This window comes from Manacus vitellinus, unplaced genomic scaffold (assembly GCF_001715985.3).
Source record: "Manacus vitellinus isolate BGI_N305 unplaced genomic scaffold, ASM171598v3 scaffold_19_pilon, whole genome shotgun sequence".
Classification (NCBI taxonomy): domain Eukaryota; kingdom Metazoa; phylum Chordata; class Aves; order Passeriformes; family Pipridae; genus Manacus; species Manacus vitellinus.
The window spans coordinates 1,147,177-1,174,634 of NW_021939395.1; the positions used below are offsets into that span (position 1 = coordinate 1,147,177).

General features: G+C 51.5%; 1 protein-coding gene across 1 annotated transcript in view; it reads left to right on the forward strand.

Annotated features, from left to right (window-relative positions):
* Nucleotides 1–2,272: 2,272 nt before the first annotated feature.
* Nucleotides 2,273–27,458, forward strand: part of EDA (ectodysplasin A) — a 65,162-nt gene continuing 39,976 nt past the window's right edge. The window contains 3 exon segments of the mRNA XM_029959121.1: nucleotides 2,273–2,307; nucleotides 2,309–2,520; nucleotides 2,523–2,548. Of these exon segments, the coding sequence (XP_029814981.1) occupies nucleotides 2,273–2,307; nucleotides 2,309–2,520; nucleotides 2,523–2,548 (273 nt within the window).

Below are 27,458 nucleotides of genomic sequence, written 5' to 3' on the forward strand. Positions count from 1 at the left end.
TAATGGGAAAAAACCAGCAAGTTTGGGAATCAAGAGAAAAAGTCATTCTAGACATGTCCTCTGAGTGTTCTCCTCCTCCTCAGCCTCTGCCCACCCTCCCAAGGACCCTCCTGACTGTTCTTTATTTTCCCGTCCATAGCATCGAGAATCCCTGTTGCTTCTGCATTTTTCCCTGTCCTCTGGTTCCTGCCTCTCCTGGACCAGGACCCCTTGGAGTCCTGGTTCTTCATCCATGTAACAAAGTTAATCAGGGGTGGCAGTGAAAGGGGATGAATGTTCAGAACAAGAGAAATGAAAATAAACCACCAGAGAACCAGTGGAGCCATCGACTGTGGGGCTCAACCAGTCCGGGCATGAGGATCTCTCAGGTCTGGGAAGACACATATTAATTATATATTAATTAAATCCTTTTTAATTAGTGGGATGTTGAACAATCTGCTCTAGGAGGCAGAAATCCCTCAGTCTGAGGATTTGGCCAATGTCCCTGGTGAGGTCCGGGCAGGAAAGGTGAGCTCATGTCTTCCCACTGACCCAACCACAGGGGTGACTTGACCTCTGCAATTCACTCTAAAAGTAACATAAATGACTCTTGAAAATGGAACGAGGCCACTGCAAGTCTGGGTCAGTCAGTCTATGGTTGGTTTGGGATTTTGACCTTGAAAAACAGGATTTTGGTGGTGCAGCAGTTGGACTTCGATGATCCATGTTGGTCCCTTCCAACTCAGGATATTCTGTGTTTCTGTGAAAACCAGTAACAACACTAAGCACTCAAATAATTATGAATGTTCCTACAATAATTACGGAGTTTTGAACAGAGGGTTCATTTGTGTTTATTTGCTTTCTGCTCTTCAGTTGTTGGAGTTGGCAGAGCTTAATGCTTCCAGTTTTTTTCTTCACAAATATTAGGGAAACATTTCTTTCTTAAATGAAAACAGAGGCTTCTCATGTAATTTCATGTCTATGACACAAAACTTGAAGGAAAAGCCCTACTGCAGGAAAACAAGGGCTGGAAAAGGTCGTCCTCCTCCCCAAAGGCAGGACAAAGCCACCACTGGACTCTCTATGGCTGTGATCTGTGTGACGAAGACCCCACAAATTCCCAGACGATGTGCTCCAGGACTTGGAAGGGCTGGAAAGGACAGCCCTGTGGGAACCTCACCCTGCCTCTGGGATGATGGGAACACAGACCTGCACAGGACCACCCAGCTCCCCGAGCCCACCCAGGGGATCAGGACCCCAATCCCAGGGATGTGCTGGTGACAGTCCTTGGTGAGGGGGCCCTTCCTGGAGAGCTGGTGGCAGCTCTGACATCCCTTCCCAGCACTTCCTTCCCCACCAGCTGGAATCCTCAGCAGTGCCACCTCCTGCCTCCCCCTCACAGCCTCCTGTCCTGACATTAACAACTTATTTCATTCTTTTTTTCCTTTTATTTTTCCAAATCACATTCTGTTTTTGTCAGGTCACCTCTCTGGTTTGCTCACGTAGTTTCCAATGCTGGATCCAAATTTCCTTGCAGCCCGTGGCAGGTGAGCATCACACAGCACCTTATTAATCTCATTATCTATCTCGTTATCCATTAAACCCTCTGACTGGTAATAGAACCTGCGAAGACTTTGCAGACTCCTTTTGCTACGTTGCTTCCTCGACTATAAACGGTCAATAAACTGCTCCCCGTGGTGCAAAGGCTCGTTTGGGGGTCCCCCTGCTCAGCTGGAGGGTCCTGCTGCCCTCCTGCCGCTGTTCCAGCAACCCAGGGGCCGGGGGGCTCTACTGGGGTCCGGTGAGGGAGCTGGTGGGCAGCAGGACGAGGACCAGGACTAGGATCGGGATCAGGATCAGGACCAGGATCAGGATCGGGCCCGGGACGGCTCCCGCGCGCAGCGGGGCGGGGCTCCGGCTCCGCTTGGCCCCGCCCATCGCCCGGCCCCGCCCCCCCGCCGCGGGCGAAGTCCCGCCCACTGGCGAACCGGGCCCCGCCCCGCCCCCGCCCCTCCCCGCCGAAGCCACGCCCACTGGCGGGGCGCCGCGCCGGCCCTTTCCCCGGCGGAGCCCCGCCCGCCGCGCCTGGTCCGCCCCTCTGAGGCGAGGCCCCCCCCATCCTCTGCCAGGCCCCGTCCTCCCCGCCTTTCGGCCCCGCCCCGCGGCCTGGCCCCGCCCCGTGCCCGCGGCCCCGCCCCCTGGCGGGGGCAGGCGGCCCGCCGCGCAGCCCGCGTGCCCGGCGGCCCGGGGCAGCAGCGCGGGGGCCGCTCGGCTCGCTCCGCCGAGCGCACCCATGGGCGCGGAGCGCAGGGCGGCGGCGGACCCACGCCTGCTCCTCCTGCGGCGGCGGCGGCGGCAGCTGGCGGCTCTTCCTCGGCTTCTTCGCGCTGTCGCTGGCGCTGCACGTCCTGACGCTGGGCTGTTACCTGGAGCTGCGCTCCCGAGCTCCGCCGCGACCGCGGCCGCAGCCCGCGGCCCCGCCGCGCGGGACGGGGACGGCGGCAGCGCCCGGAGCCCCCGCCGCGGGCCGCCCGCAGAGAGCGGCGAGGGCGCGGAGCGGCGCCAGCAGGTGGGTTCCGGGCGGGGACGGGGGACACCGCGGTGTCGGGCTCATCCCCCTCCATGTCCCCTCCATCCCCTCTCCGTCCCCCGTCCATCCCGGCGCGGGTGCCGCTCCCGGGGCGCTTGGGGAACAGCCCCCCGGTTCGGGTGTTACTTGGAAAAGGGGGGAAGCCCCAAACTCTGGTGCGGGGGTGAAGCGCGGGGGGAGCGCGGGTTTCCCTCGCCCTGGCTGGGGTGACGGGGGCTGCGGGACCGTCCGCGCTCCACCTTGCTGCCGCCTCCTCCCTGTAGCGACAGCCCCGCCGCGTCGAACCCGCTCCCGATAGCCCAGCCCTGGCCGAGGGCAGCGGCTTTGCCCCGGCCTTTGGGGGACCCCCGGCCGCGGGTGCAGCGGCCGGGGAGCCCCGCACAGGTCACCCCGTACCCGTGGTGTGCGGGGGATCCCAGTCCCGCATCGCCCTCCGCTCGCTCCCCTCCCTCCAGCTGGGGTGGGTTTCGTTATCTCAGTTCCCCCTCAACCCAGGTGCACAGCCTTGCCCGTGATGCCTCGGTGTCCCCCCTGCAGCAGCTCCTGACTCTGTGCAGGACAGGTTGGCATCTGTCTCCCGGTTGTCCCCACGGCTGTCCTGAGCCCCCGGGGGGGTCGCCTGTCCCGAGAGCCTCCGGAGAGCCGGAGCGGAGCTGGGGCCTCCGCTCGCAAACTTAGCTCATTTTTTCCAGGCACGAAACTTCGCTGCGAGCAGGATAAGCTGGAGGAAGGAGTTTCCTCCCCCTTGAGCCTCCCGAGCGGATGGCCCGCTCCCCAGAGGTGCCGGGTGGCTTTGCCGGGGGTGTCCCAGCGGGGTTTCGGGGGGAGACGCCAAACCCCAGCACCCCGGCGGTCCTCACCCTGCTACTTATCAATGTGGGGGGAGGAAGGACAAAAATAGCTTTGATAAAGCGGCGAGTTTGGGAACTCTTCCTCCCACTTGGCAGCGGGCAGCGGTTCCGCCGCGCCGGCCTCGGCTGCCCCCGGGAAAGCCGGGCTGCGCTTCCACCGCTGCCGGATCCCGCAGCTTCCCACAATAAAATCCCAGTTAAGCGCTGAACCGGAGGGAACCCGAGCTCTCGGGTCATGGCTCTCCGTTCTCCCTTCTCTGCCTCGGCAGTGTCAACACTAAGTGAGCCGGAGCAGCTCGATGTCGTGCTGGGATTCTTGGGTTGCCTTGGAATAGCACGCGGCTGGAGTGCCTTTCGTGTTATCGTGCTGGATCTGTTTAGTCTTTAGAGCTCTTCTTTCCAACGAGTGCATAATGAAATACCAGGGCAAATACTTGAGACGTTCATAAATTACAGCGTTAGGTAATTTGTCTCGGGATGCGTATGGAGATCCAGGCATTGCTGGTACAGCTGACGTACTCCAGATAAGGTAACGCTAATTATTTATTTCTTTCTTTTACATCTGGCCTGTCAGGCTTAAGATGGAAAATTCTTTGGGATGTATGGAAGGAGTTGGTTGTGAGAGGAAGTTTCCTGGTAGTGGGGACATGGGGAAGGCTGAATGTCCAGGGCGCTGGCACCTCACTGCCCCGGTCGGGAACTGCTGCGACAACGTGTGATTAATGGGATTTGTAGTAGTGCTGCTCACCCCATTCCGTGCTGAATTTTCTGCCTTGCCGTTTACTTGAGTTGATGTGCAGCTAAAAACAACCACTTTCCACGTCCTGGGGTGCTGTGAGTACATCCCTTCGATGGTTAAAGCAATGAAACGAGGTGTTTGCAAACAGCTTTACTCAGAAAGTTATCATCAAGCTTCAGGGGGCGTGTGGGGTTCCTCGCAGCTTTTCCAAGCTGTGCTGCTGTAAACCCAAAGTGTGGTCCCGTGCATGTGATGCTTGCAAAAATGAAGCCAAAATTACTAAATAATTAATTCAGGAGATCTGGTCGATGACATTTCTCTGCTGGGGGCCACGGTCAGAGTTGGGGTGTGTTGGGGGGTACCTGGCATCCCAAAGACCGTGGCGCTCTGAGCCCTCAAACTGCCCCTCAGCTGTGTGAAGTGTTGTCAATGAAGAGACTGAGTAATGAGTGTGTGTGTGTTGTGATTGTACAGGCTGGTTTAAAAACAAAAGACACTGCCCTTCCTGACCCTTTTTTTCTTTATTTTTTATTTTTCCCTGCCTTCCTGACCTGAGGCAGGAGGAAGAGGAGCGAGGGGGGGAAGGATGGGGAGCGATGGTCAGCACCGAGATTTTGGCTGAAATCTCACCTGGCCACGTGCCAGAAATGACCTCATGACAGGAGTGAGATTTGGCAGCTCGATAAGGCCCCGCTTCCCTATCTTACAGGGTATCCAAATATGTAACTCATTTAGGATCCAAGGGCAGTTTTTCATGGCAGAGGGTGAGGCATTGTAGTCCACATCTTTGTCCCAGAACCCGCCGGCTGTTGCATCACCACGTTGGCTGCGAGATGAGGGGTTTGTTAGTGCTGCTTTAATTCATCGACTCTTCGAGTGCTCTGAGGTGCAAGAGTGGGTTTGGGGAGCACTGGTGCCTTCAGCCTTGGCTGGTGGGATAAAATCCAAATAATCCCTTCGGGTGGGTGTGCTGTGGGATGGGAGAGGGATTCTGTTGAGCACTTTGCTTGTGGCTCCACTCGTGGAGATCCGCAGCAGGACACTGCTTTCTGCCCTTTGGAGTATTTTATGCCTAAATTAAATTGTATCTTGCTGTCAAAAAATCACCCCTGTAATATCTGAGCTGTGCAGAGCATTGTTCCTGTGCTGTTTCTCCAACCAAATCCGTGTCGTGCCACGTTTCTGCCAAAACATGTTTTTTGGCCAATGCCAAGCGGAGCGTGTGCCCTGAGAGTGTCCCGAGACAGGCAGAAAAGCTGCCAAAGGCTGGCTTTGGAATGGGATCAAATACCATCAGTTCTGTCGAATCAAACTAATTGTGGAGGCGCTTGCAGCTGGGGGAAGGGGGGAGGGGAGTGCTGAGTCATCCAAAAAAATGTGCTGAGCAGCAGTTCTGTTCCCAGTGTTCACCTTCCTCTGTGCCATGGTGTCTGTTCCTGGTCTCTGCTCCTCACCTTTTTAACACGGGATGCTCCCGCTTTTGAGTAGTGCTCACATTGGCATTCCTGACTTACAGAGAACCCTGGAATGGTTTGGGTTGGAAGGGACCTCAAAGTTCACCCAGATCCACCCCTGCCATGGGCAGGGACACCTTCCACCAGCCCAGGTTGCTCCAAGCCCCGTCCAACCTGGCCTTGCACACTTCCAGGGATGGGGCAGCCACAGCTTTTCTGGACAACCTGTACCAGGGCCTCCCCACCCTCACAGGGAAGAATTTCTTCCTTTCTTTTCCCTCACCAGTGTGAAATTGCAGTTGTTTTGCCCTTTCTTGTCAATCCCAGCTCCTGAGTCAGAGGCAGGTTTGATTGGCACAATGTGCTGCCAAAGGGTCTAAAGGTATAAAAGCTGCTCCAGAGGCTTCTCCCACCCTGAGCATACCTGTAGCTCATCCATGCACCTTCACCCCTCTGTCTGGTACCTGCTTCCTGAGCCAGGTGGCTGCACTGGCAGTGATGAATTGGGGCCAAACTGAAACCTGGCCATGTGCTGAAAGCTTTGAGCAGAGTGTCCTGGAAACACTTCTCCAGCATCAGCAGCCTCTGCACACTGTCCTGCAGGCTCAGACCTTTAAATACCTGCTCAGGACATGTGTGTTGGGATTTCACAACTCTGATCCTGGGTTATGGAAATGCCAGGTCCGTGCAGAAGCAAGATGGTGATTAGGGATGTGATTTTTGGTGGGTTTTCCCTCGAATTCCACTTTGTGGTCCTGGTTGTAGCTGGAGGAGGCTCTCACAGGGCAGTAAAGGAGCCCACAGAGCTCTGTCTGGTTAATGCTGGGCTCTGGTTGCCTTCATTCCGGCCTCAGGAGTGCCTGTCCTCGACAGACATTCCAGAGGCTGCCCAAGGGTCTGCGCAGGAAGGGGGGGCTGCCTGATATCAGATAGAAAACATAGTCCTGCTGCTATGCCTATGAATATTCCAGGCAAAATCTGATGTGCTGCATCCACTGGGAAATTCAATACAGCATGAGCTGTGCCCCGGGGGTTGGAGGTGCATCCCTGTGTGTATTGTGTTAATCCCTGGTGTGAGCAGGAACTGTCTCCTTTGGCTGTGTGCAGACAGCCTGGCTGGTCCCTGGAACTGTAGAATCACAGAAGGCTTTGGGGTGGAAGGGACCTTTCAAGGCCATGGAGTCCAACCCCGCTGCCATGGGCAGGGACATCTTCAACTCTAACAGGACCTTCCCAGCATCCTTATTCCCAGATTTATGATGCTGTTTGGGTGCCATTCCTTGTGCCCCCTGACACTGAGCAGGTGGGATGGACACTGTGTTGTATGTGGTGGGATGTCACCACTCCTGAGCTGTTCACTGTGAGGGCTGGAGCTTAGGAACTCTGCTTTGGAAAAGGGAGGAAAAAAAGTAGCTGTGGCTTTGGAATGTCTGAGGACAGGGTGGCCATGGATGCATCTTGCCAGGGACACCCTCAAAGTGTGGGAAGATGGGAATAGTGAGGAGGTAAACAGAGAAAAATCTCACCTCTGGGAGAAAGGAAGCAGCTGGGAAATATGAAATATAAATTCCAACTGCTGTCTTGAAGCTTCTGTCGGCATCACAGGGATTATTGACCTAGGGAGTGCAGGCAGCTGTGGCTGCTGGGAACAACTGTGAGGTGAATCCAGTGATGCCCAGGAAGGAGAGGAGGATGGGCTGCAGCTTATGGAGGAGAGTGGGGATGCTGATGTCTTGCTGGAAACAGAGGAATGTGATTAACAGAGGAATAACACCAGGGCAGCAGGGAGCATGCAATCGAAGCACAGCGCTTCCTTCCCTTCCAGGCTCTTGCCAGCTCTGCCCCATCATCCCCTTCCCCAGCTGAGCTGTGTTTGCTTTATTTCTATTTTCTGCTGGTTCTGTGAAGCACGAGTACTGTGACTTTGTGTGAGGACCAGGATGTTTTACCAGTGTTTATTGAATTCCTTGATGGAGACCATTGTTGTTGCCAGGGTGTTTGACCGACTCGTGACCAAATTGCAGGGTTTTTCCACAATTTTTCGAGGAGTTCACTGGCAAACCCTCAAACCTGGGTTTTTAAGAACACTCAGTGGCATTCCAGAGTTATCTTTCCCTTAACCCCGGAGTACATAGCGCCGTATCAAACCCATATTATTCTAACATTTTAACGTTATTTTTCTTACCACATAATAACATAAATCTTCTCTGTTCTCCCATACACATGTAGTGTCTTGTAATGCTAATTAAACTGCACACCATCCTAATTTTGCTCTCATACTAATCCAATATATTTTTCTTGACTGGAAGCCAAACCCTGAGAGCTTCAGAGCATGCGGAGCTCTCATTCCAGTCTTATTATATGTTAATGGCTTTATATTTTAATATCTTTCAACACTTTAGGAGGATGTTATTTTTAGAGGTGTCTGGCTGCAGAAGGTAGCCAGTCTGGGAGAGGCTGAGGGGGCTTGGGGGATGTGAAGCACTGAGTAAATTCCATGTAGTGAGTGAGTGGTAAGTGTGTCTCTGAAGAGGTGTAATCTGTCAGGATCCATTGTGCACAAGCGTGGAATTACAGGGAGATTTGGATGCAATTTTAACATAGTTAAGTGCCTTTATGGGGTGGTTGCAGTGGTAAGTGCTCTCTTGTTAAACTCTGGTTTTTGTGTGCTAATGGTGCCGATGCCAGTCGGGCCTGGATGCTACTACAGCAGGAATAATCACTCCCAGATGGGTGCCTGTGAAAATGAGCTCTTTCCATAAGCCCAAATGAAATGCTGCTTTAAGTGCAAAGTACTAACCAGGCAGGATCACATTGATGGGGTGCCAGGGCTGTAACTCCTTCCAAATGGGGAGTGCCAGGATCCTCCTGCCGGGGCTGCACCTCGGGGCTGCACCTTGGCTCGCCAGGCTCTGCACTCCAGCACCAGGAGAAACGGCAGCGACTGGAGATGGGATGGGAGGCTGTGAGTGCTTCAACTCTGCATGGAGTGAGGAGGAACCGGGCAGCGATGGGCCCTGGCACCAGCACGAGCCTCCTCTAGGGTTTGCTCGGGAGTTTGTTCCGGAGTGTGTCGGGAGAGGCGTGGGAGAACAGCGGTGGGCATTGGGTCGTGTGGCTTTGCAGTGGTGGGGGTTGCACGTCAGGGAGATGCATTGCATGGCTTGGCAATGGAGGGCATTGCACGGCAGGGTGTTGTGTGGCCTGGGCTCTCGCTGCATGGTGTGGTGTGGAGTTGGGTGGCTTTGCAACAGGAGGCATTGCATGGCCTGGGGTTGAGTTGCTCGGCCCGGGGTTGCACGTCGTGGGGTTTTTTTGTATGGCTTTGAAATGGCCAGTGTTTCATGGGACAGAGCTGTGCTGCATGGCATGGAATCCTGGAACGTGCTGAGCTGCGAGGGATCCATTGGGATCGGGGGTCATTGCATGGCGTGGGGCTGAGCTCGGTGGCTTTGCAGCAGCAGGCATTGGGTGGCTGTGCCCTGGTGGGCGCTGCACCACCACGACTGGCGTGGCACTGTGGTGGGTGCTGCACCACGGGGGGATGACTGGCGTGGCACTGTGGTGGGTGCTGCACCACGGGGGATGACTGGGTGGCACTGTGGTGGGGTGGCTGTGCTGTGGATGGGCTTTGCTACGGGTGAGCGCTTGTAGGTGGGCTTTGCGGATACGGTGGAGGCGCTGTGTGGCTGTGCCGGGGTGGACATTTCCCGGTGGTGTTGTGCCATGGCCAGGGTTGTGTTGTGCTGCTCGGGGCTGTGGTCACTGCACGTTGTAGCAGGACATGGATACAAGGGCTGGGAGCTGCTGGCTGCTTCCAGGAGCAGTGAGGAGGAGGAGGGGGCTGGGGAAGGCTCACCCTCCTGCCAGAGCTGCCTCTGGCTTAACCCAGGCGTGGGCTCAGTTTGGGCCAGCACAGCCACAGAGAGGATGCAGATGTGGCTTTGGGAGGTCAGACCCTCCCTGTCTCCGGTGTTTCCCCTCCTTGGCAGTGCCCGGTGTCCCAGGTGGTGACACAGTGGGTTAAATCCCATCCCAGGGCAGTGGGGGGCTGGCCCTTTGTCCTTTAATCCCTCTTTGCAATTCATGGCACCTCTGGGCTTTCAGCCTCTCCAGAGAACAAAGCACCTTGGAGGGGGAGACTGCGAGGATGTTTATTAAGGCAGCACTGGAAGTAAAACCCACCTCGGAGCAGATACCAGCTCTGAAACTGTAAATCTTATGTGGATGGGAGAGTTGGGGACATGCTGTGTTGGGTTGTGGTGCTGCCTAATCACAGAATCATGGAATGGTTTGGCTTGGGAAGGACCTTAAAGCCCATCTTGTTCCGCCCCCTGCCATGAGCAGGGACACTTTCCACTATCCCACGTTGCTCCAAGCCCTGTCCTACCTGGCCTTGGACACTTCTACAACTTCTCTGAGCAAGTTCCCTGCTGTCTCTTCTCCCTTTTCTGTTTCTTATTTTAATCGACTGATGTTTGCATTCCTTCCCAGAGGGGTGAGAACACCAGTTCGCCCTGTCCAGCAGGGGGAAAAAATCAAAGTATTTGAATATCATTATTATTTGATAATAATATTTATATTTTCTATAAAGAAACAAATCTTTGAATCCTTCCTTTTATTATCTGATCTATGAAGTGTCAGCAGCTTTCCCTGGGTTTCCCAGGAAAGTGTGGGGATGAGGATACTGTGTGGGACAGGCACTAATGGCCTAAACAGACTTTGTATGATCCTTCCAGTCTTCTCCACGTGCTGGGCTCGGTGAAATTAATCCAGGAAATAATTTTGGAGCAATTATTTCCTTAACTTTGCAAACAAATTGCTGAGCTACCGCTACCCTTTACCAGCACTTTATTCTAATTTTCCCATGGGATAGGAAAATAGGATAAAGCATTTAAAGCTGGTAGCTGGCACTGTTGCCAACCTGCCTTGATGCTGAGAGGATGAGACAGTTCAGACTCGAAAGTGAGGGGTTTGTTGTAATTTTTTGCTTTGCTGCTGTTCCCGGGGCTGCAGGGGAGGCAACAGTTCTGCCTGGAAAGCTGAAATTCTCACATTTTCCCATAAAACATACCCTGTGGCAGAAAAATCAGCTCTAACTGAGAATTGCTGGACGTGCAGCTGATGAGGTGCATCTAGAGAGCAGGATGAAAACCCATAAAGAAAATAGTTGGGTTTTATACTGCAGCTGTTTGTATCTTTTTAGTGATAATGAACTCAGTGAGTAGTTGGCTGCCTTGGGGCGGTGGAAGGGCTTGTTGGTGCTTGCTCAGTCTGGGGTGTTAACTCTTGCTGGGAAAGGGAGTGATCCCATCCAAGGGCAAGAGGAGCCAACCAGGAGTTACCTCCATATGCTATTGGAGTAAATTTTGGGAGATTTTTGAGGTCAAAAGGAGACCTTTTCTATGGTGGGGAGGGAAGGCAAAGTTAAAAGATGTTAATTGCCATTTTTAAAGGATTATTAAGTTTTCTATTTAGCAATATCTTTATTGCCAATTTGGAGTTTTCTCCTGTTGTTGACAAGAGTTGCTTTGGCTCAGAATACGGCTCATCCACAGATTCCTGGTCTGCTTAGAACTTGGGGGTGCAAGGACAAGGGGCGATGGGTTTAAAGTATAGAGGGTTGATTTAAATGAGATATTGGGAAGGAATTCTTCCCTGTGAGGTGGTGAGGCCCTGGCACAGGTTGCCCAGAGAAGCTGTGGCTGCCCCATGCCTGGAAATGTCCAAGGCCAGGTTGGGTGGGGCTTGGAACAATCTGGGATAGTGGAAGGTGTCCCTGCCCATGGCAGGGGGTGGGACTGGATAAGCTTTAAGGTTCTCATTTTGGGCTCAGCACGAGCAGCAGATGGAGCAGGGGAATCCCTAAATCCCTAAACCACTGTGCCATGGACTCTGGGAGTCAGGCTGGGCTCCACAGCTTCCTGCTGGTACCTTGGCATCACCCCTGCTGTGAATTCCCAGCCGGTGGTGAAGCCCCGGAGCGGGCACGGCCACCAGTGCACACTCCAAGGGGAGAGCAGCACATCCCTGTAAAAGCAGGATCCCTCTCCAAACACACGTGCACGACAGGTGATTCCCCCTCCCGTGTGTGGCTGCAGGGCCTGGGCAGGGCCTGGCTCCGTGTGTGGTGCCAGGGCTGGTCCCACGTGTGCCGGCCCCATGTGTGCCGGCTGGGATGGGGCCATGGGATGAGCTCTGGGGAGTTGAGGTCTTCAAGTGTTAAATACAAAGTGTTGCTCCTGCAGGCTCAGCTCGGCTGGCGCAAGCCTCCAACAACAGCCTGGATTTGCCAAGGAAAATGACGCTGGATACAGCAAAGAGCTGTCAACTCTTTCCTCCCTAAGCTGCTGGGCTGCTTTTCTCCTGCTTTGCAGGATGACTGGGCTGTTTGGAAGTGATATGGTATTTGGGGGTTCTCAGTGCCTTAGTGATGCTTCCCATCCCCTTCCCTCCACCCTTGCCCCCCTTCCAGACAGCAGCACCTCGTGCAAGGGCTGTTGGAACTCTCTGCAGTCCCCTGGCTGAGGTGAGGACTGATTGTCACGTTAAGCTGAGAATAACTCAAGTTCTTCCCCTCTGGTACCTAGATATTGGACCAGGGAGGGATTTTGGCTGAAACATTAGCTAGCTGGTTCCTAAAGAAGACTTTCTGAGCCCAGTTGTGTGCAGGTGGCTGCAGGTGGGTTCAGGAGAACACCTCCAGAGACCCCTGACCGTGAGCTTCCCTGCTGATGGGTCCTCCTGACTCCCAACCATATTTTTCCATATCTGAAGATGCTGAAAACCCAATTTATAAATGATAATTGTGATGGGGGAGGTTGGGGCAGTTACATTTGGTCAGGTCCCAGAGGAGGTCCCGTGTGGCTCCGAGCTGCGTGTCAGCACCAGGTACTGAAGCAGTTAAATATTCCTGCTGCGGGTGCACAAGAGCAGCCAGGTATCTCCCAGGGGATCCAAGTTTGCTATCTGAAATCTGGCAAATAGCAAAAATTTTTATGTCTGTGAACAGAAATCACACCCCGAGGCTACGGCTGACAGGGAAGGTCTCCTGACATATTTACCTAACGATTTTGTTATCGTTAAGTACTCAAAGAGCCCAAACCTGGGGAACAATAGCAACAAAAACCCACTGCAGAGTTCGTCAGCAGATGCAGCTTCGAGATAACAAATGATTTTTTGCTCTTTTGTTTGACTCCTTGGCATTTAGTGGTTAATTGGAGTGAGGCCAAGTGTGGTGAGATAGTGCCTGAAACAGTTTTAAAAACACTGGAATTGAACGTTTTTTGCGTGATGCTTTCTAACTTTAGTCTGTGGGGCTCTTAGAGGTGGTTTAAAAACAACTAAAGGAAAACATTTGATTTGGGCAGTAAAAACTGAGTTTGGAAGGGGTGGAGGGGAGTAACTTTTGCAGCCCTTGCTGTGACCCCAAAAGTTATTTCACCCCCACCCCAGCTGGGCTTCACCATTGCCTCGTGCTGGGGCTGGAATTGGTCTTAAGTGTTATTAAATAGTAATAAATGTTTCTGGCAGGATCAGTGTGCTGTGCCACATGCTCATCCACCATTCTCTCTGTCCTGGTCGTTTTTTGTGTTTGGAGAATGAAGTAAAGCTGCATTTGTGAGAATTAGGGACACTTTGACTTGAAAAATCAGGAAAAATAGGTTATTTCAGGTTTTAAAGTGGTGATGTTGGTCCTGATCCAGCTGCCCCCCCTGATTTCAATGTCATTTTACATGATGCAGAAAGGCACTGGAATGAAGCTGGTCCAAAGGGTGTCTGGGATGCTCTGTGAACTCTGGCATGTGAAATTCCGAGTAATAAAACTTTGGAAGTGTGGCCTTCGAGGGTTATTGTACAAGGAAGGGCATAAGAAACATGACACTGGGACTGTGTTTCCTGGCAGAAATGCTTCGCAATGGGGAAATTTTCGTTTGGTTTGTGTTGCTTACATGCCTTTCTTCTCGCTGAAGGGCAAATGACACTGTCAGCATTAAATGCGAGTAGCTGACATCTTCCCATGAAATATGCCTTACGTTCCCAGAACGGAGCTGGAGTTACTGCTCTTCCAGAAATTCGCCTTCCCTCGTCTTTATTTTCGGTCTTACCCCGAAACGGACCCACATGAGATGTTCGTGCTGGTAAGGAGGTTGGTTGTGGGGGAGCAGCACAGTTAATTGTGCTTTGAGGAGAGGTCTGACAGAGCAAGAGGAGCCGTGGGTTCCTTTGGTCGGGGCTCCTGAGGGCTCTCGTGTCGGGACGTGTCAGGCTGACGGGCGCCTACGATGTAACAGCAGTAACAAAACCCAGGGCAACTGCTTGGATGGGTTTTTTTTAAGGCTGGTTCTCTGGGTTTGAAGTTCTTGGGCTTTGTAGGGAAAATTTATGGCGGTTACCAGCGGTTTAGAGATGGAAGAGATTGTCCATGTTCTACATGGTGCCCTGTTGGTCCTGTGTCCCCGGCGGCTACTGCTGTGGTGGCTTTTAGGTTGGTTGATTCAGCTGGGCTTGGTGTAGAGATGGCTTTGACACCATAATGTGAGTGATTTAGGGAGCTCTACTGGTGTAGGTTGCCTGGAAGCCAGTGGAGATGAGTGTGGCAGCTTGAGTTGCAGAAGGATGAAGAGTCCTGCACAGTGCTCCATTTTAGCTTTAGGTTCAGGGAATTGTGTTGCTTGTTTTGGAAATCATGAGTTGGTGGTTGGTTTGGGCTGAGTTTGACCTTTTTGTCTATTAAAGGTTTTTTCCAACGTGACCTGCCAGGGTTGTTGTCCATGGGGAAGAAAAACCTGTCAATCAGCTTTGGAAGTGCTGATTGCTGCATGTGCAGATCAGCAGAGCTGGGCTTTGTGGGTCAAGAGGCTTCAAAGGCACAGTGGACTTTGCTACACCTTCCGGTATCGTGCTGAAGGAAGTCAAGGAGTGTTGGATTGAGTACTGAGTGTGAATGATGGCAGTGGCTGTAGGCTGAGTGGTCAGACAGAGGTGCAGCAGTGTCACCAGGGGGGTTCAGCCTCGGTGGTGCCTGAGGGTAGTTCTGAGGGGGCTGCAGTAGCTGGTGCTGGGCCTTGATGCAAATTTCGGTCTGGAAACCCCAAGGCTGGTGTCTCTTACCTCTTTGAGTGAATCTCTGAGAAACAGAGGGTCAGACTGTGATGCTGTGGCAGCTGGGCACTGCTGGGACCCCTCAAATCCCGGGGCCACTGTGGGGCCCCTCGTGATGAGAAAGACATTGAGGGGCTGGAGCGAGTCCAGGGAAGGGAATGAAGCTGGGGAAGGGTCTGGAGCAGCTGAGGGAACTGGGAGGGCCCAGCCTGGACGAAAGGAGGCTCAGGGGGGACCTTCCCTCTTACCTGAAAGTAGGCTGTAGACAGGTGGGATCGGTCTCTTCTCCCAGGTGACAGGACAAGAGGAAATGCCCTCAAGTTGTGCCAGGGGAGGTTCAGGTTGGATATATGGATTTCTTCATGGAAAAAAGGTTGTCCAGGCCTATCACAGGCTGCCCAGGGCAGGGGTGAAGTCTCCACCCCTGAAGGGATTTAAAAACCATGTGGATGTGGCACTTGGGGACGTGGGTTATTGGTGGCCTTGGCAGTGCTGGGGGAATGGTTGGGCTGGATGATCTCAGGAGGCTTTTCCAATCTAAATGATTCTGGGACTATTCTCAGGCTTCTGCTGTCATTGCATGTTTTCAGATTGGAAGGACTTGGGTTGTTTCATACAGTGTTCTTTTTCCCCCGTGGTACCTCCGTAACAGAACTCTTGGCATAAAAATGACGCCAAATTTTTGGCCGGCTCTCGTGCACACCTGTGCACTCACACCAGCAGCCAGCAAAGCGTGCACTGAAATGCTGCTTCTCAAATCCTTCCTAAGAATGACTTGGGAAAGCTAGAAATTATTCTTTTAAGGCTTGGACTTCTTGCATGGTCAGTTGTGAACTGAGGCTACACAAAAATAGGTGGTTTGAGCAGATGGGTTGTTCTTAGAAGCAGTTCATGGGGGCCGGATGGGACCATCTCGTTCCACCCCCTGCCATGGGCAGGGACACCTTCCACTAGCCCAGGTTGCTCCAAACCCTGTCCAACCTGGCCTTGGACCCTCCCAGGGATGGGACAGCCACAGCTTCTCCTGCTGGTGCAATAAAGTGATGGAAAACCCCGGGCTCAAGGGGCTCTGATAAATATATAGAGGATTATTTAATTTCTGTTTAAATAGCTCTCTGTTTGAAGACAGTGGCTGAGGTGAGGGAGGAAGATGGTGAGGAGGATGCAGTGAGCCCCTGTTCCACTGAAGTAGAATTTACAGTAGGAGAATGCCCTTGGAAGAGCGTGTGTTTGTGCCCACAGCCATTAAGCTCCATAATCTTACTGTCTGTATCGACTTACAAATGAAAGCTTGCAGTAATTTGGAGCAGCATTTGAATTGTGAGTGGTAGTGATGATGCTGAGCTTGTCTTTTAATGCTGAGTTTAGAGTCTTTGAGGTTTGGATTAAAAAAAACTTCAATGAAACCACAAAAAAGACATTGGAAGCATAACTGAACAGGTGGAACAAATTTGTTAAATCTGTTATTGGGAAAACAGCAACTTGCTTTTAAGAAATAAATCAATCTGCAGCTCAGTGTTTCATAATGAGGAGTGGGATAGGAAAATCTAAAAATATCTACAAATGAGAGCAAATGCTCTGAAGGAACAGATCCAAACTAGAATATAATATTGCCCATTGTGGTGACAATAAGTATTTTAAAGTTCATTGAGATCCTTGCTGTGATGCAGATGGGACTTGAAGAGCCAGCATATTTCACTTGGCCGAGTCCAGTTTTTATTTGCATAATAACTTATTAAATGTATTGCCAGTAGCTCACGGAGCCCCCGGTCAGGATTGGGAAACCACGATGAGTTCATACTGCTCTGCCTGGGGAGACAAGATATTCACCAAGAACTGGGAGGGAGGCGTCTCTAGCAACTAATGCAAGTGATTATGTGCTTGAAATGGCAGGAACAAGCAGAGCTTTAACCCTGCTGTGGAGTGGGGTGACCTTTGAGTACCTCAGATCTTCTCACCAGGACCCGTTTCAAGGGTCTTTGTCCTTCGTCTGCCTTTGTCCCCCATCCCTCCTCCTCTGGCGTGAGCTTTAGCAGCTGATTTTAATAAACTAAAGGAGCTTTTCCAGGTGGAAAATGTGTCTGTCGGCAGCTGGGTTTTCAGGAGACAGGGAATCAGTGCTGTGGTGTCCGTTATCATGGGATCACAAAATGGCTTGGGTTGGAAGGGACCTCCATAATCATCTCATTCCACCTGCCTTTTCTGCTGCTTGCCCTTCGCTGTTCGGGCAGCAGAGCCAACTCCACTTCCATTTTTCTTGGAAAGCTATTCCATAGCCTCATCCCTCTCTCTCAGCAGGTTCTTCCTAGTGTTATTCCCGAGTTTTCCTTGCTCAGCAGAGCCTGGGTGCTCTGTCACACCCAGCCAGGCGAGACTCAGGCACTGCCATCGCCCGTCGTGCTCCGTCATCCCTTTCCTCACCCTTTGGGACTTGCCCAGGGCTCCTCGGCACAGGGGGGTTTCTCGCCAGTGCTGCTGCAGAGTAGCTGCTCCAAACTAACCAAACCCACATGGGCAGCTGTTGCTCAGAGGGGAGTAGGTAAGTGCATCCATAAAGCTGCAGATTTCTGCCGGAGGGAGCGGAGCTGGTGCACGGCGATTGCCCTTCGGGAGCCCTTGGCGATGGGGGCTTCTCTTGTGGCACTTAAAACCCGGGAAAAAGACCCCAAAACCTCTCCAGCTTCCAAGTTCTGGTTGGGGGAAGAATTGTGGTGTTCTGGAGCTGTACATTAAAATGTCAGTTTTCCACAGGCGGGTGTTTCTGTGCGCTGGGACAGTGATTGCTCAGGGACAGAGATCATGTGCAGAGGCACAGCTCTGGCAGTGTGGTCACTTGGGGCTGGGGGGAAGAAGATTTATCTGAAACTGGTTTAGGTTGGATCTCAGGAAAAGGTTCTTCCCCCAGAGGGTGGTTGGGCACTGACCAGGCTCCCCAGGGCAGTGGGCACAGCACCAAGGCTGCCAGAGCTACAGGAGCATTTGGACAAGGCTCTCAGGGACAGGGTGGGATTGTTGGGGTGTCTGTGCAGGGCCAGGAGCTGGGCTGGATGATTCTTGTGGGTCCCTTGCAGCTCAGGATATTCTGTGATTCCGGTTTTGGCATGACCAGGGCAGGTGGCAGTGGCAATGCCACTGTCCTCTTTTGTGCCAGTTCGAGATGCCCAAAGGCCAGTGCTGCCTGTGCCTTTGGCACGTTCAGTGTTGGCATTTGTCTGGGTGCAAGGAAACCAGTGGGGCTGCCGTTTTCCTTTGGAAGTGGATCTCAGGGCTCTCGCTGGTCTAGGGATGCTTTTTCATGGCTGGGATTCCCTGAGTGTATTTCAGCAGTGCCTTCTGCCCTAAACCTTGGTGCAAACTTAAAGGATTTATGGTTACAACTGTAACCATCATCAACCTGGTTATTGATGTGCTGGGCTCTGGAAGGATCCATGGGGTTTGGGTGCTGAGTGGGACTTTGCTTTCGGGGCTCATGTGGTGCTGGAAGCCCTTCTCCCCGTCATCCTGTGGTTTGGGAGGCTTTTGTGTGACACTCAGGCCACGAGCGACGTCTCCGCTCCAGCCACGGGGACATCCCACACAATGGCCATGGGATGCAGCCCAGGGCAGGGGGGGGGACGTGCTGACCAGGAGCCACCTCGGGTTTGGAGCCACTGGGAGGCCAGGAGGTGGCACCCAGGGGTGCTGTTGGGGGTGCTGAGACTCGGAGTGACCATGGAGCCGCTCCGGCCACGCCGTCGGCGACGGCTCAAGGCCGAGGGGTTCGCGCAGTCTTTGTGCTCTCGCTTTGAAGCTCCAGTCTGAAAGTGTTGTAATGAGATTTTATTATGTATTCTGGCAAGGTCTTGTTATTTTGTGTGTGGATTTATTGTATAATGAATTGAGTGATTTTGAAATGTTTTGTGCAACGCTTTTTTGGAAAGGACATTGTATTTTGTTTATGGGATGTGTGAGTTTTTATGAAACTTTATTTAGCTTTTAGCAAGAATAATCTTTATTCAACAAATAGTGCAAATAAATCTTTAATTGAACAAATATGTGCCAACTTTCAAACACAGTTACAAACAATGACATGAAACAAGGAAACTTTGGAACAATGTACAACTTTAAACATGGCATTAAAAAAAAACCCAAAAAGACAAAAAACAACCCAAAACCCTTAACAAAGCAGATTTTGGGCTGTGTAGAAGGGCAGCAGTGCAGTGCACGTATGTGGGACCTGCCAGGCTGGAGGGAGAGGAACAGGGAGCGTGGTGCTGTTGGTTTTCTGGGAATGCCCAGGGCTGTGGAGGGCTGGGGTGCCCCCGAGGGGGGGTTTTTTGGAGGGAGCGGGCACTGCCAGCGCGTGCTGGGCTGTGGGACGTGACTGGGCTGAGTGAGCACTCGCAGCTGAGGGGCCGTGAGGAAACGTGGTCTCCAGCACGGCCGGGAAGTGGGTCATACGTGTCCCTGTCCTTTCTCAGCTGCCTTCCCGGGCTGGGGGGCACTTCCAGCCCCCCCGGCTCTCCCAGGGGTGCTCTGCAGGGTCGAGGCTTTGCGTCTTCCAGACCAGCATTGCTTTTGGGCACCCAAGTGTCTCTGCCCTCTGTGTGTTGCTGCAGTGGCCTGTGGTGGCTGCCGGCCTGTGCAGGCCATGGCTCAGCCTGGGAGATGGCTGGAGCATCCTCTCCTCCTCCCTAGCTCAGAGACACCTGCCCCAGCTCACCAGCTTCCCGTCCCCTGCACTGCAAATAGCACTGGAAGTCTTTCCTGGGATGGGTTTCCCTGTGTCCCAACTATGGGACACTCATGGTTGTGTCGTGGGCTATGACAAAATGGTCCATATCTCATATGTGGGTTTGCTTTCCCATAACTGTGGCTCAAGGCACTGTGGTCCCTCCTGCCCCTTCTCCCCCATCTCAGTGTGTCACAGAATCATGGAATGGTTTGGGTTGAGGGGACCTTAGAGATCATCTCTTCCCCCCCTGCCATGGGCAGGGACACCTTCCACTAGCCCAGGTTGCTCCAAGCCCTGTCCAACCTGGCCTTGGACACTTCCAGGGATGGGACAACCACAGCTTCTCTGGGCAATCTGTGCCAGGGCCTCACCACTACAGTCTCCATCTCTTGTCCACTTCCATCCATCTGTGAAACTACCATGTCCTGACTTTTGGGGCCCTTCACTTCTTGGTAAGTAAAAACATACCAAGATGTTGAAACACAGGCAGTGAGTGGACGTTGGGATCTGACTCTAGTCTGGGCAATGCTGGGGCCATCCTGGTCCTCCAGGGAAGGTTTTCCAGAGCTCTGACCTGCAGAACCCCAGGCTGCTCCAGTGATGGCTGGGGAAGGGGCTGCAGGACCCTTCTGTGCCTTTGTCAAAGCCGGGGTGTGGAGGCCCGAGCTGGGATGGCACTGTGGGACTGCTGGGCCAGGGCTTGCATGGCAGGTTTGTACCAACTTGGCTGGAAATCACTGCAAAACTCTCAAAGCCGCCATAAAAGGGTTTCCAATGAGGGTAGGAAAGCAAAGGGAAGTGGTTTGTGACCCCTAGAAGCAGGCTCAGAGTGTTTTGCGTGCAGGAGACGCGTCCTCCAGCTCTGACAAATCGTATTCCTCTGTCAAACTTCCTTTCACTTGTTCAAATATCTTTATCAGAAGTAAATATTTGCGATTAGTTCTGGATTTCCCAGAGTTTGCATCAACCCTGTAGCAAGGGTTTACAATATCCAATGTCTCATCTGTCAGACATAGACAAGTTTCCAAAAAAACCCCCTTTTGCAACCTGATAAGTGACTTTTATTATAGGGAAAAGGGTAGAGTCACCTTTCTGTTTATTTCTTTATTAATCTGATCCTACTGGATTTCCTTCCTTGTTTCAATTATGCATTATGCTTTTCCCTTTACATCACTGGTCTAGTGGAATGTGTCCCTGCTCATGGCAGGGGGTTGGAACAAGATGATTTCTAAGGTCCCTTCCAACCCAAACCATTCCAGGATTCTTTGCAAACAATTATCCTGAAGTATGGGAGGAGTTTATTACTGAAGATGCTCATATGGCTACTGCTTTTCCCTGGAATTTCCTATATCCATGACAAAATAACTTATGGCAGGAGGAGCCCAAACTCCATGGGTAAGTGACTTCCCTAGATATTCCCTATCAGGAATATGGTCCCTGATACTGCTCTCTTTAGTGAAGCCATTGTTATGGGGAGGAGCATTTTCAGCCCTTCATTGGCCTTTTCAGCCCCTGAAATTGTAACAAAAAAGCTTTTCTTCTAAAAGTGAGCCGTGGAATTGGGTGTTAATGAAAACAAATTAATGCTGAATGGAAAATTCCTTCTCCTCTGTGTTGTGCCATTCTCTTTTTATAGCACAAACCTACCAGACCCCTCTCCAGCTGCCCATACTTTTCCAGGAAGGATAAATGAGGCTCATGTTTCCAGAACTGGGAGCTGGAGGCATCAAACCCCTCCATGTGCCCTTGGGTTGAGCCAACCCAGCCTTCAGAACTTTGTGTGTCCCCAGAAGGGCCTGGTCCTGTTCTGTGCACCCACCTCACCTTCGAACACCCCTTTTTCTTTGGGTTTAGTCTCATTTTCTGTTTCATGCAATCCCAGGGTCGTTTAGGTTGGAAAACCCTCTGAGCCCATCGAGTCCAACCATCCACCAGCACTGCCAAGGCCACCACTGACCCGTGTCCCCAAGTGCCACATCCACAGGGCTGTTAAATCCCTCCGGGAATGGGAACTCCACCCCTGCCCTGGGCAGCTGTGCCAATGCCTGACCACCCTCTCCATTAAGAAAATTTTCCTAGTATCCAACCTAAACCTTCCCTGGCAGAACTTGAGGCCATTTCCTTTTGTCCTGTTGCTTGGGAAAAGAGTAAATCCCCACAATCTCAGTTCTTTCCTCTTTCTTCCACCTTGTGATTATTTTATATACCTTGGGAATCTGGTCAAGGCTCTTCCTTTTTGGCTGCAAAGTCAAGCTGCAGGCTTTACGTTCCATTCTAAGTCCTATTCTGACCCTGTTCTGGGTGGATTTCATCCTTGCAGGAGCTCTGCAGAGCAGGGGATGGTTGGACTGGGCAGAGTTTCGCTCCGGTTTGTAAATGGGAAGGTGGTGCTGAGGAGCCTCTGTGTCCGAAATGGCAGAGGTGGCTGAGCCACAGTTTTCCAGCCACAACTCCTGAAAGCCAGCCTGGTGTGTTGAGCCACTGTGTCACCACCTCCAGCCAGAGCTCTGTGACTTCCCTACGGCTCTTGTTGGCTCTCCTTGCCTTTAAAACAGAGCCAAAAGACCAACTGGGGAGACAAACACCTGCCTGTGTTCTGTTTTGAAACCCACATTGGCTCAGGAGATCAGTGGGCTGATGTCCATGCAGAAGGGATCAGGGGGAGCCATTGATGTGCCAGATGTGTGGTTGTAACATCTGCTGCCTGCGTGGCCACGTGGGAGCGGAGCAGTTGGAGGTGCTTTGCCCAGGATTTCTCATCTTTGCTGAGGAAAGGAGGGAGATGATGCCTGAAAGGACTGTGAGTGGTGATCTCCTCTCTGTGGTAAATCCTCCTTTTTCCTTAGGCAGGACATTGCTTGAATCCATAGAACAGCCAGTGCTGGTGTTGATAGACTTGTTTGATTGATGATTGGATTTTTTTAGCTGTTTCATTTCCCGTTTAGTGAGGAGGGTATAATTCCCTATGGGACCCAGCTATGAGCATCAAAACTGTTTGTCTGGGCTGGGCTGGAGCTCCAAGCACACATGGCCTCCAAGCCTCCATCCAGCAGAAGGTGGGATGGTGACCTTGGCTGTTGGGAGCCATCAGTACAGAGAGGATCCACCTCCTTCTCCTCCCTGAACCCTGCACAGAGGAGAGGGATGTTCCTCAGACTGAGACTGAGTCACCTCTGGTCCCATGGGATGTGGTGTGGTGATCAGAGTCTGGCATTGGGACTGGGGTCCTTGCAAAAGGCAGGAGGGAAGGAGCACTGGCGGGGTCTTGGTGCTTGGACAGCCCTGGCCAGTTTGGAGAGAGATCCCAGATAAGTAGGTCCAGAGCTCAGGGCCAGTGTCCTGCTGACCAGGGTGCTGGTGTTCACATTCCTGTCTCACCTGCCTGTGAGGAAAAGCTTTTCCTTGTGCAGAGTGACTATATCCAAGTGCCTTTGCAGGTCTCCTCCATCTCAGCCCCGGTGTGTGGCTGCTCCTCCGCAGGGTGAGGGCTCAGAGCTGCCCCGTGGGCTGTGGTGGCCCTGGGTGGGGGGACATTCACACACCTCTGTGGGATGTGCAGGTGTCTGTGTGTCTCAGCACTTGGCTGCTGGACAGTTTTCCCTCAGATAGACCAGGATCCCGTGCAAGCCTTGGTTGCTGCAGCCCTGCAGTAACTCATATCAGCGGATCACCTGCTCCCGCTTGGAAGTGGAAAGTCTCCTCTGGCTCCATGTCAGCAGCATATCAGGCCTGTGAACATGTTGGCAGGCAACCTTTCTCTTTCTCAGGCTGTTGGATCACAAGGGGAGGATCAAGCAGATGTCCTCAAAATCCTGCGTATCCTGTAGCTGACCTGCAGCCAGCACGGGAAACTTCACTGCTCAGCTCCGTGTCTGCAGAATCTTTCCCAGGTCTTGTGAAGGCAGAACCACTTCAAGGTCTCTCCACCCCTCCTGCCTCTCCTCGGTCAGTGTTGGGCTCCAGCCTTTGTTGGGCTGCAGGCTCAGAGCAGGTTAAGGTGGGACCTTGTGAAAGACCAGAAAGGTGCTGAGCTTCTCCTGCAGGTGCTGCAAGGGATGTGTTTGGCACTTCAGTTGTTTTTCCATCTGGACCTAAAAAAGGTAATCAGGGCAGCAGGGCTTGAAGGATGTCAATGATTCAACTAAAGAAATCATTTATTTGCACCAAGCTTGGCATTTAAATGGTCCTGGATAGGCAGAAATAGTGTGGGGGATTCATGGTACCTGTCTGAAATAGCTCCCTTGGAGCCCAAGACCAGACATTGAGGTTTTGGGTTCCAGACCATCCTCTTGCTCCAGGATCTTCCTTTGGAAAGAATGTGACATTCCACACCAGCAGCTTGTACTGCCCCAAAGATCCTCCTCCTGCTTTTGGGATGAAGATTCTGATCTCAACCTGGGAGTCAGAGCACACACTTGAACAGCATCTTAATGAGCTTATGGTTCAAAGCTATTTATTATCTGTTATAACAGACCTTTTATTCCACTGGCAGGCTAATTTGCATGGCTTGTTGTAATTAACACGGTAAAATGTTTAAACAAAAGTACAGCTAGAAATTAAATTTACAGGCATTGAATTCAATAGCATTTGAATAAACCTTTGATTTGTTTTTCTCCTTTGGCAAGAAAGTGATTAGCTCAAATTAAATTTAGGAAAGGCTCTCGACTTGGAATGAGTGGTTTAATGAAAAAAAGGCATCCCAAACTGCTGGAGCAGCTCGGGGGAAAGCTGGGATTTCATTTGCAGGAGGCTGTTGAAGAGAAACTTCACTGTTTTGGGAGGGAGAGGTGTGTGCCCCGAAAACCTGTGTCACCCACTGCTGGCAGGACGGTGGCTTGGCTTCCCATCAGTCCCATTTTTGCATGCTCTGACACTATTTTGGAAGCACTGAGGGGTTTGTGTGGAGTGGGACAGAGATAGATTGATGGAAATGCTTCCTGGAAGGGTTCAAGGCCAGGTTGGACAGGGCTTGGAGCACTCTGGTCTAGTGGAAGGTGTCCCTGCCCATGGCAGGGGGTGGAATGAGATGAGCTTTAAGGTCCTTCCAACCCAAACCATCCTATGATTTTATAGTGATTTGAAAAAATCAACCTGGAGCTGTTCCATGGGTGAAGAGGATGGTAACTGTGCCATGTCCCCTCCATTCCCAGGGGGCTGGAGGTGGTGTCCAGGGACAAGGTGGTTCTGGAAAAGCCTTTTTTGCACTAGAAGAGACTTCAGCATGTTTGTCCCCAAACCCAGGCTATTGCTGCTCTGATTTATGCAGAAAGTGTTAAAAAAAATTATATTGTGAGAAAATGGTCTCTGGGTGAGGTTTAGATTCTCTTCTATTGTTTTGGACTTTGATTTTAGTGTTATGGCTGTGATTTGCATAGTTAGATCTAATTTGTAGCGTCTGGGCCCAAGGCTCAGAGTGGTCCATGTGCTGGTATTGAGCTGCTGAAGAGATTAGTGGGTGAGTACGTGTTCCCTGGGGTCAGGGCTGCTCTGATTTATGGCTTGTGGACTCTTGGGGACTGATCCAGTTGGTCTGCATGAAGTTATGGTAGTCAAAAAAATAACAGTGATGGAAATTACATTGTTTACTTGTTTATTTATTTATTTGATTTCTGTCACTGCAGCAGGTAGTTTTCCATCTTGGTTTGTTCTCTCTTTTTAAGTACTTTTGGTATTTTATTTTTTTAACTCCACCTCCTCTTGCTCCTCCATCCACTGGTTGCTCCTGACTGTTTTCAAACCAAACCTTCAGAAGTTCAGAGATGGCTGAGCCGGGACGCTCGTCAGCTGATACAAAATCTGTTTCAAAGCCTGCCAGAGGATTCCAGAACCTTTCTTCTTTGTTTTTTCCTGGGTTTTTTTTCGCTCTCTCCAGGCTCTGTGCTTGTGTAGGCACTGTGTTTATGTGTGTTCTTTCTCCAGACCCTGCTGTAAAGTCTCTCAGGCAACATGTGAGTTCAAGCTGGCGGCGCGAGCCCATGTGCAGGTTTTGGTTACGGCTCTTTGAAAGGACTCTTGCGATCCCATCGCTGCCTCGCCTCTGCTGGGAGATGAGTGATGAGCCCCTCAGCCTGCCCTCGGCTGTGGGGGGATGTTAAAATTCTTTAAATGCCCTACAAAATTCCTCCTCACCCCAAAAATTGCCGTGCCGGGTCCTGCACGTCAGGGCTGTGATGGCTCAGGCTCCTGTGCCTGCCCGAGGATGCTGATTCCTCCACGCTGATTCCTCCACACAGCTTACATTTCAATGAGCCTTTTTTCCTTCCTAATCCTAATTTCTTTTTAATTTTCATTTGCTATTCATTATCATAAATTATCTCCTTGTCTCTCTGTTTGATCTCTGCCCCAGCCACGCAGTGCACTGGAGATGAGCATTGTTCCTCTACCAGAAGAAAGACAATGACCTCAAGCTATATGAAAGCTCATGGTTTGTGTCTTATTTAAGTTTTCTTTTTATTCTTTTTTTTTTTTTTTTGGAGGGGGTTGAGTTGCCAGGAAAAATCCAGCCCTTTACCTACTGGGTACTTGGGAGTGTTCGCTCTACAGAAAATAGGAATTAATTTTGCACAAGCTGTTTGACTTTGGGATAAACTGGAAAGAAGGATCATTTCACTGTGACGGTGCCTGCACACGGAGCACTTTGCTGGTTTAGGAGGGATTTGTCAAGCCCAAACTAGTGAGTTTGAAGGAGGAATGAAGCTTTTTCCCTCTCTTTTTGTTTGCCTTTTAGTGTAAAGGGCCTTATGCTGGGGTTTGCAGTTTAAGTCTCTTAATCAGTGATCAACAAAAGGAAAGATGTGAAATTAATGAAGACACAGCATTTAATGCCTGGAGTTTGATAATTGTGCAGTTTAGACTTTTTAAACTAAAATTAGAGGGGTTTGGTAACATGATAACCTGCTGTTACGTGTCAGAGTTTGAAATTTGTTTTTTCTAACAGTGTTTTTTTAACAGCAGATTTTCCTTGCATTTACTGTCGGTTCCTCTGGCTTCTCTTTTTCTTTTTTCTTTGGAAACAACAAGTTTGGAAATGTTGTTGTTAGAGTTTGGGGGGGATTGAGGTGTCATTTTGTGACTCAGGCAATGGAGACTCAATTTTGGCTGACTGTGCCTGGTCAGCCAATATGTCCTGTGATGAATATGACCCCAAATGGGTCCCTTTCACCCCAAACCACCCCATGAGTGTGTGATTCTGTGTCTGCAGCACCAGCTGGAACCCGGGGAGCAGCCTTGGAGCGAGTCTGGGCAGGGACAGGAGGGAAGTGGGGAGCAGAGCAGCTGTTCAGGGGATTATTTGTAAAACCCAATGTTATTCATCACCCACTTGTGAATGATAGGCCTCAGATCTGGTTAGGTTTGTGTTGGAGTGTTGGCATGGTGTCCCTGGGAAAGTGGGAAAGTGGAGCCTCATACTGAGGGATGTGGTTTTGTGGTGTATTTTGTACCAATTTTTGAGAAGTATTGGTAAAGAGGTTGCTTTTTAATATATATATTATATATATTGGGTCTTGGGGATGGGACTCTTTGGGAAGACATGCTGGAATATGGATGAAGCTTTAAGTGCAGCAGAGCTGAGGGTGTGTGAGAGATGCTGGAGGTGCTAAACTAGGAAAGAGGTGGAAGAGCAGCTTCCATCACTGACTGTTTGCACTTCTCCCTGGCCAAAGTTTCTCAGTGTCCAGCTTTCAGAAAGTGGTGCTTTGTCACTTCACAGAATCATTGGTGTTGGAAAAGCCCTCTCAGCCCATGGAGTCCCCCCTGTGCCCAATGCCCACCTTGTCCCCCAGCCCAGAGCACTGAGTGCCACGACCAGTCCTTCCTTGGACACCTCCAGGGGTGGGGACTCCAAACCTCCCTGGGCAACCCCATTCAGTGTTTAACAACCCTTTCCATGAAGAAATTCTTCCTGATGTCCAATTTGAACCTCCCCTGGCACAGCTTGAGGCTATACTTGTAGCAAAGCACTTTTGAGAGGGTCTTGGTGAGACCTAGTGCCTCTCCTGGATCTCCTGGTGCTGAAGAGCAGCCG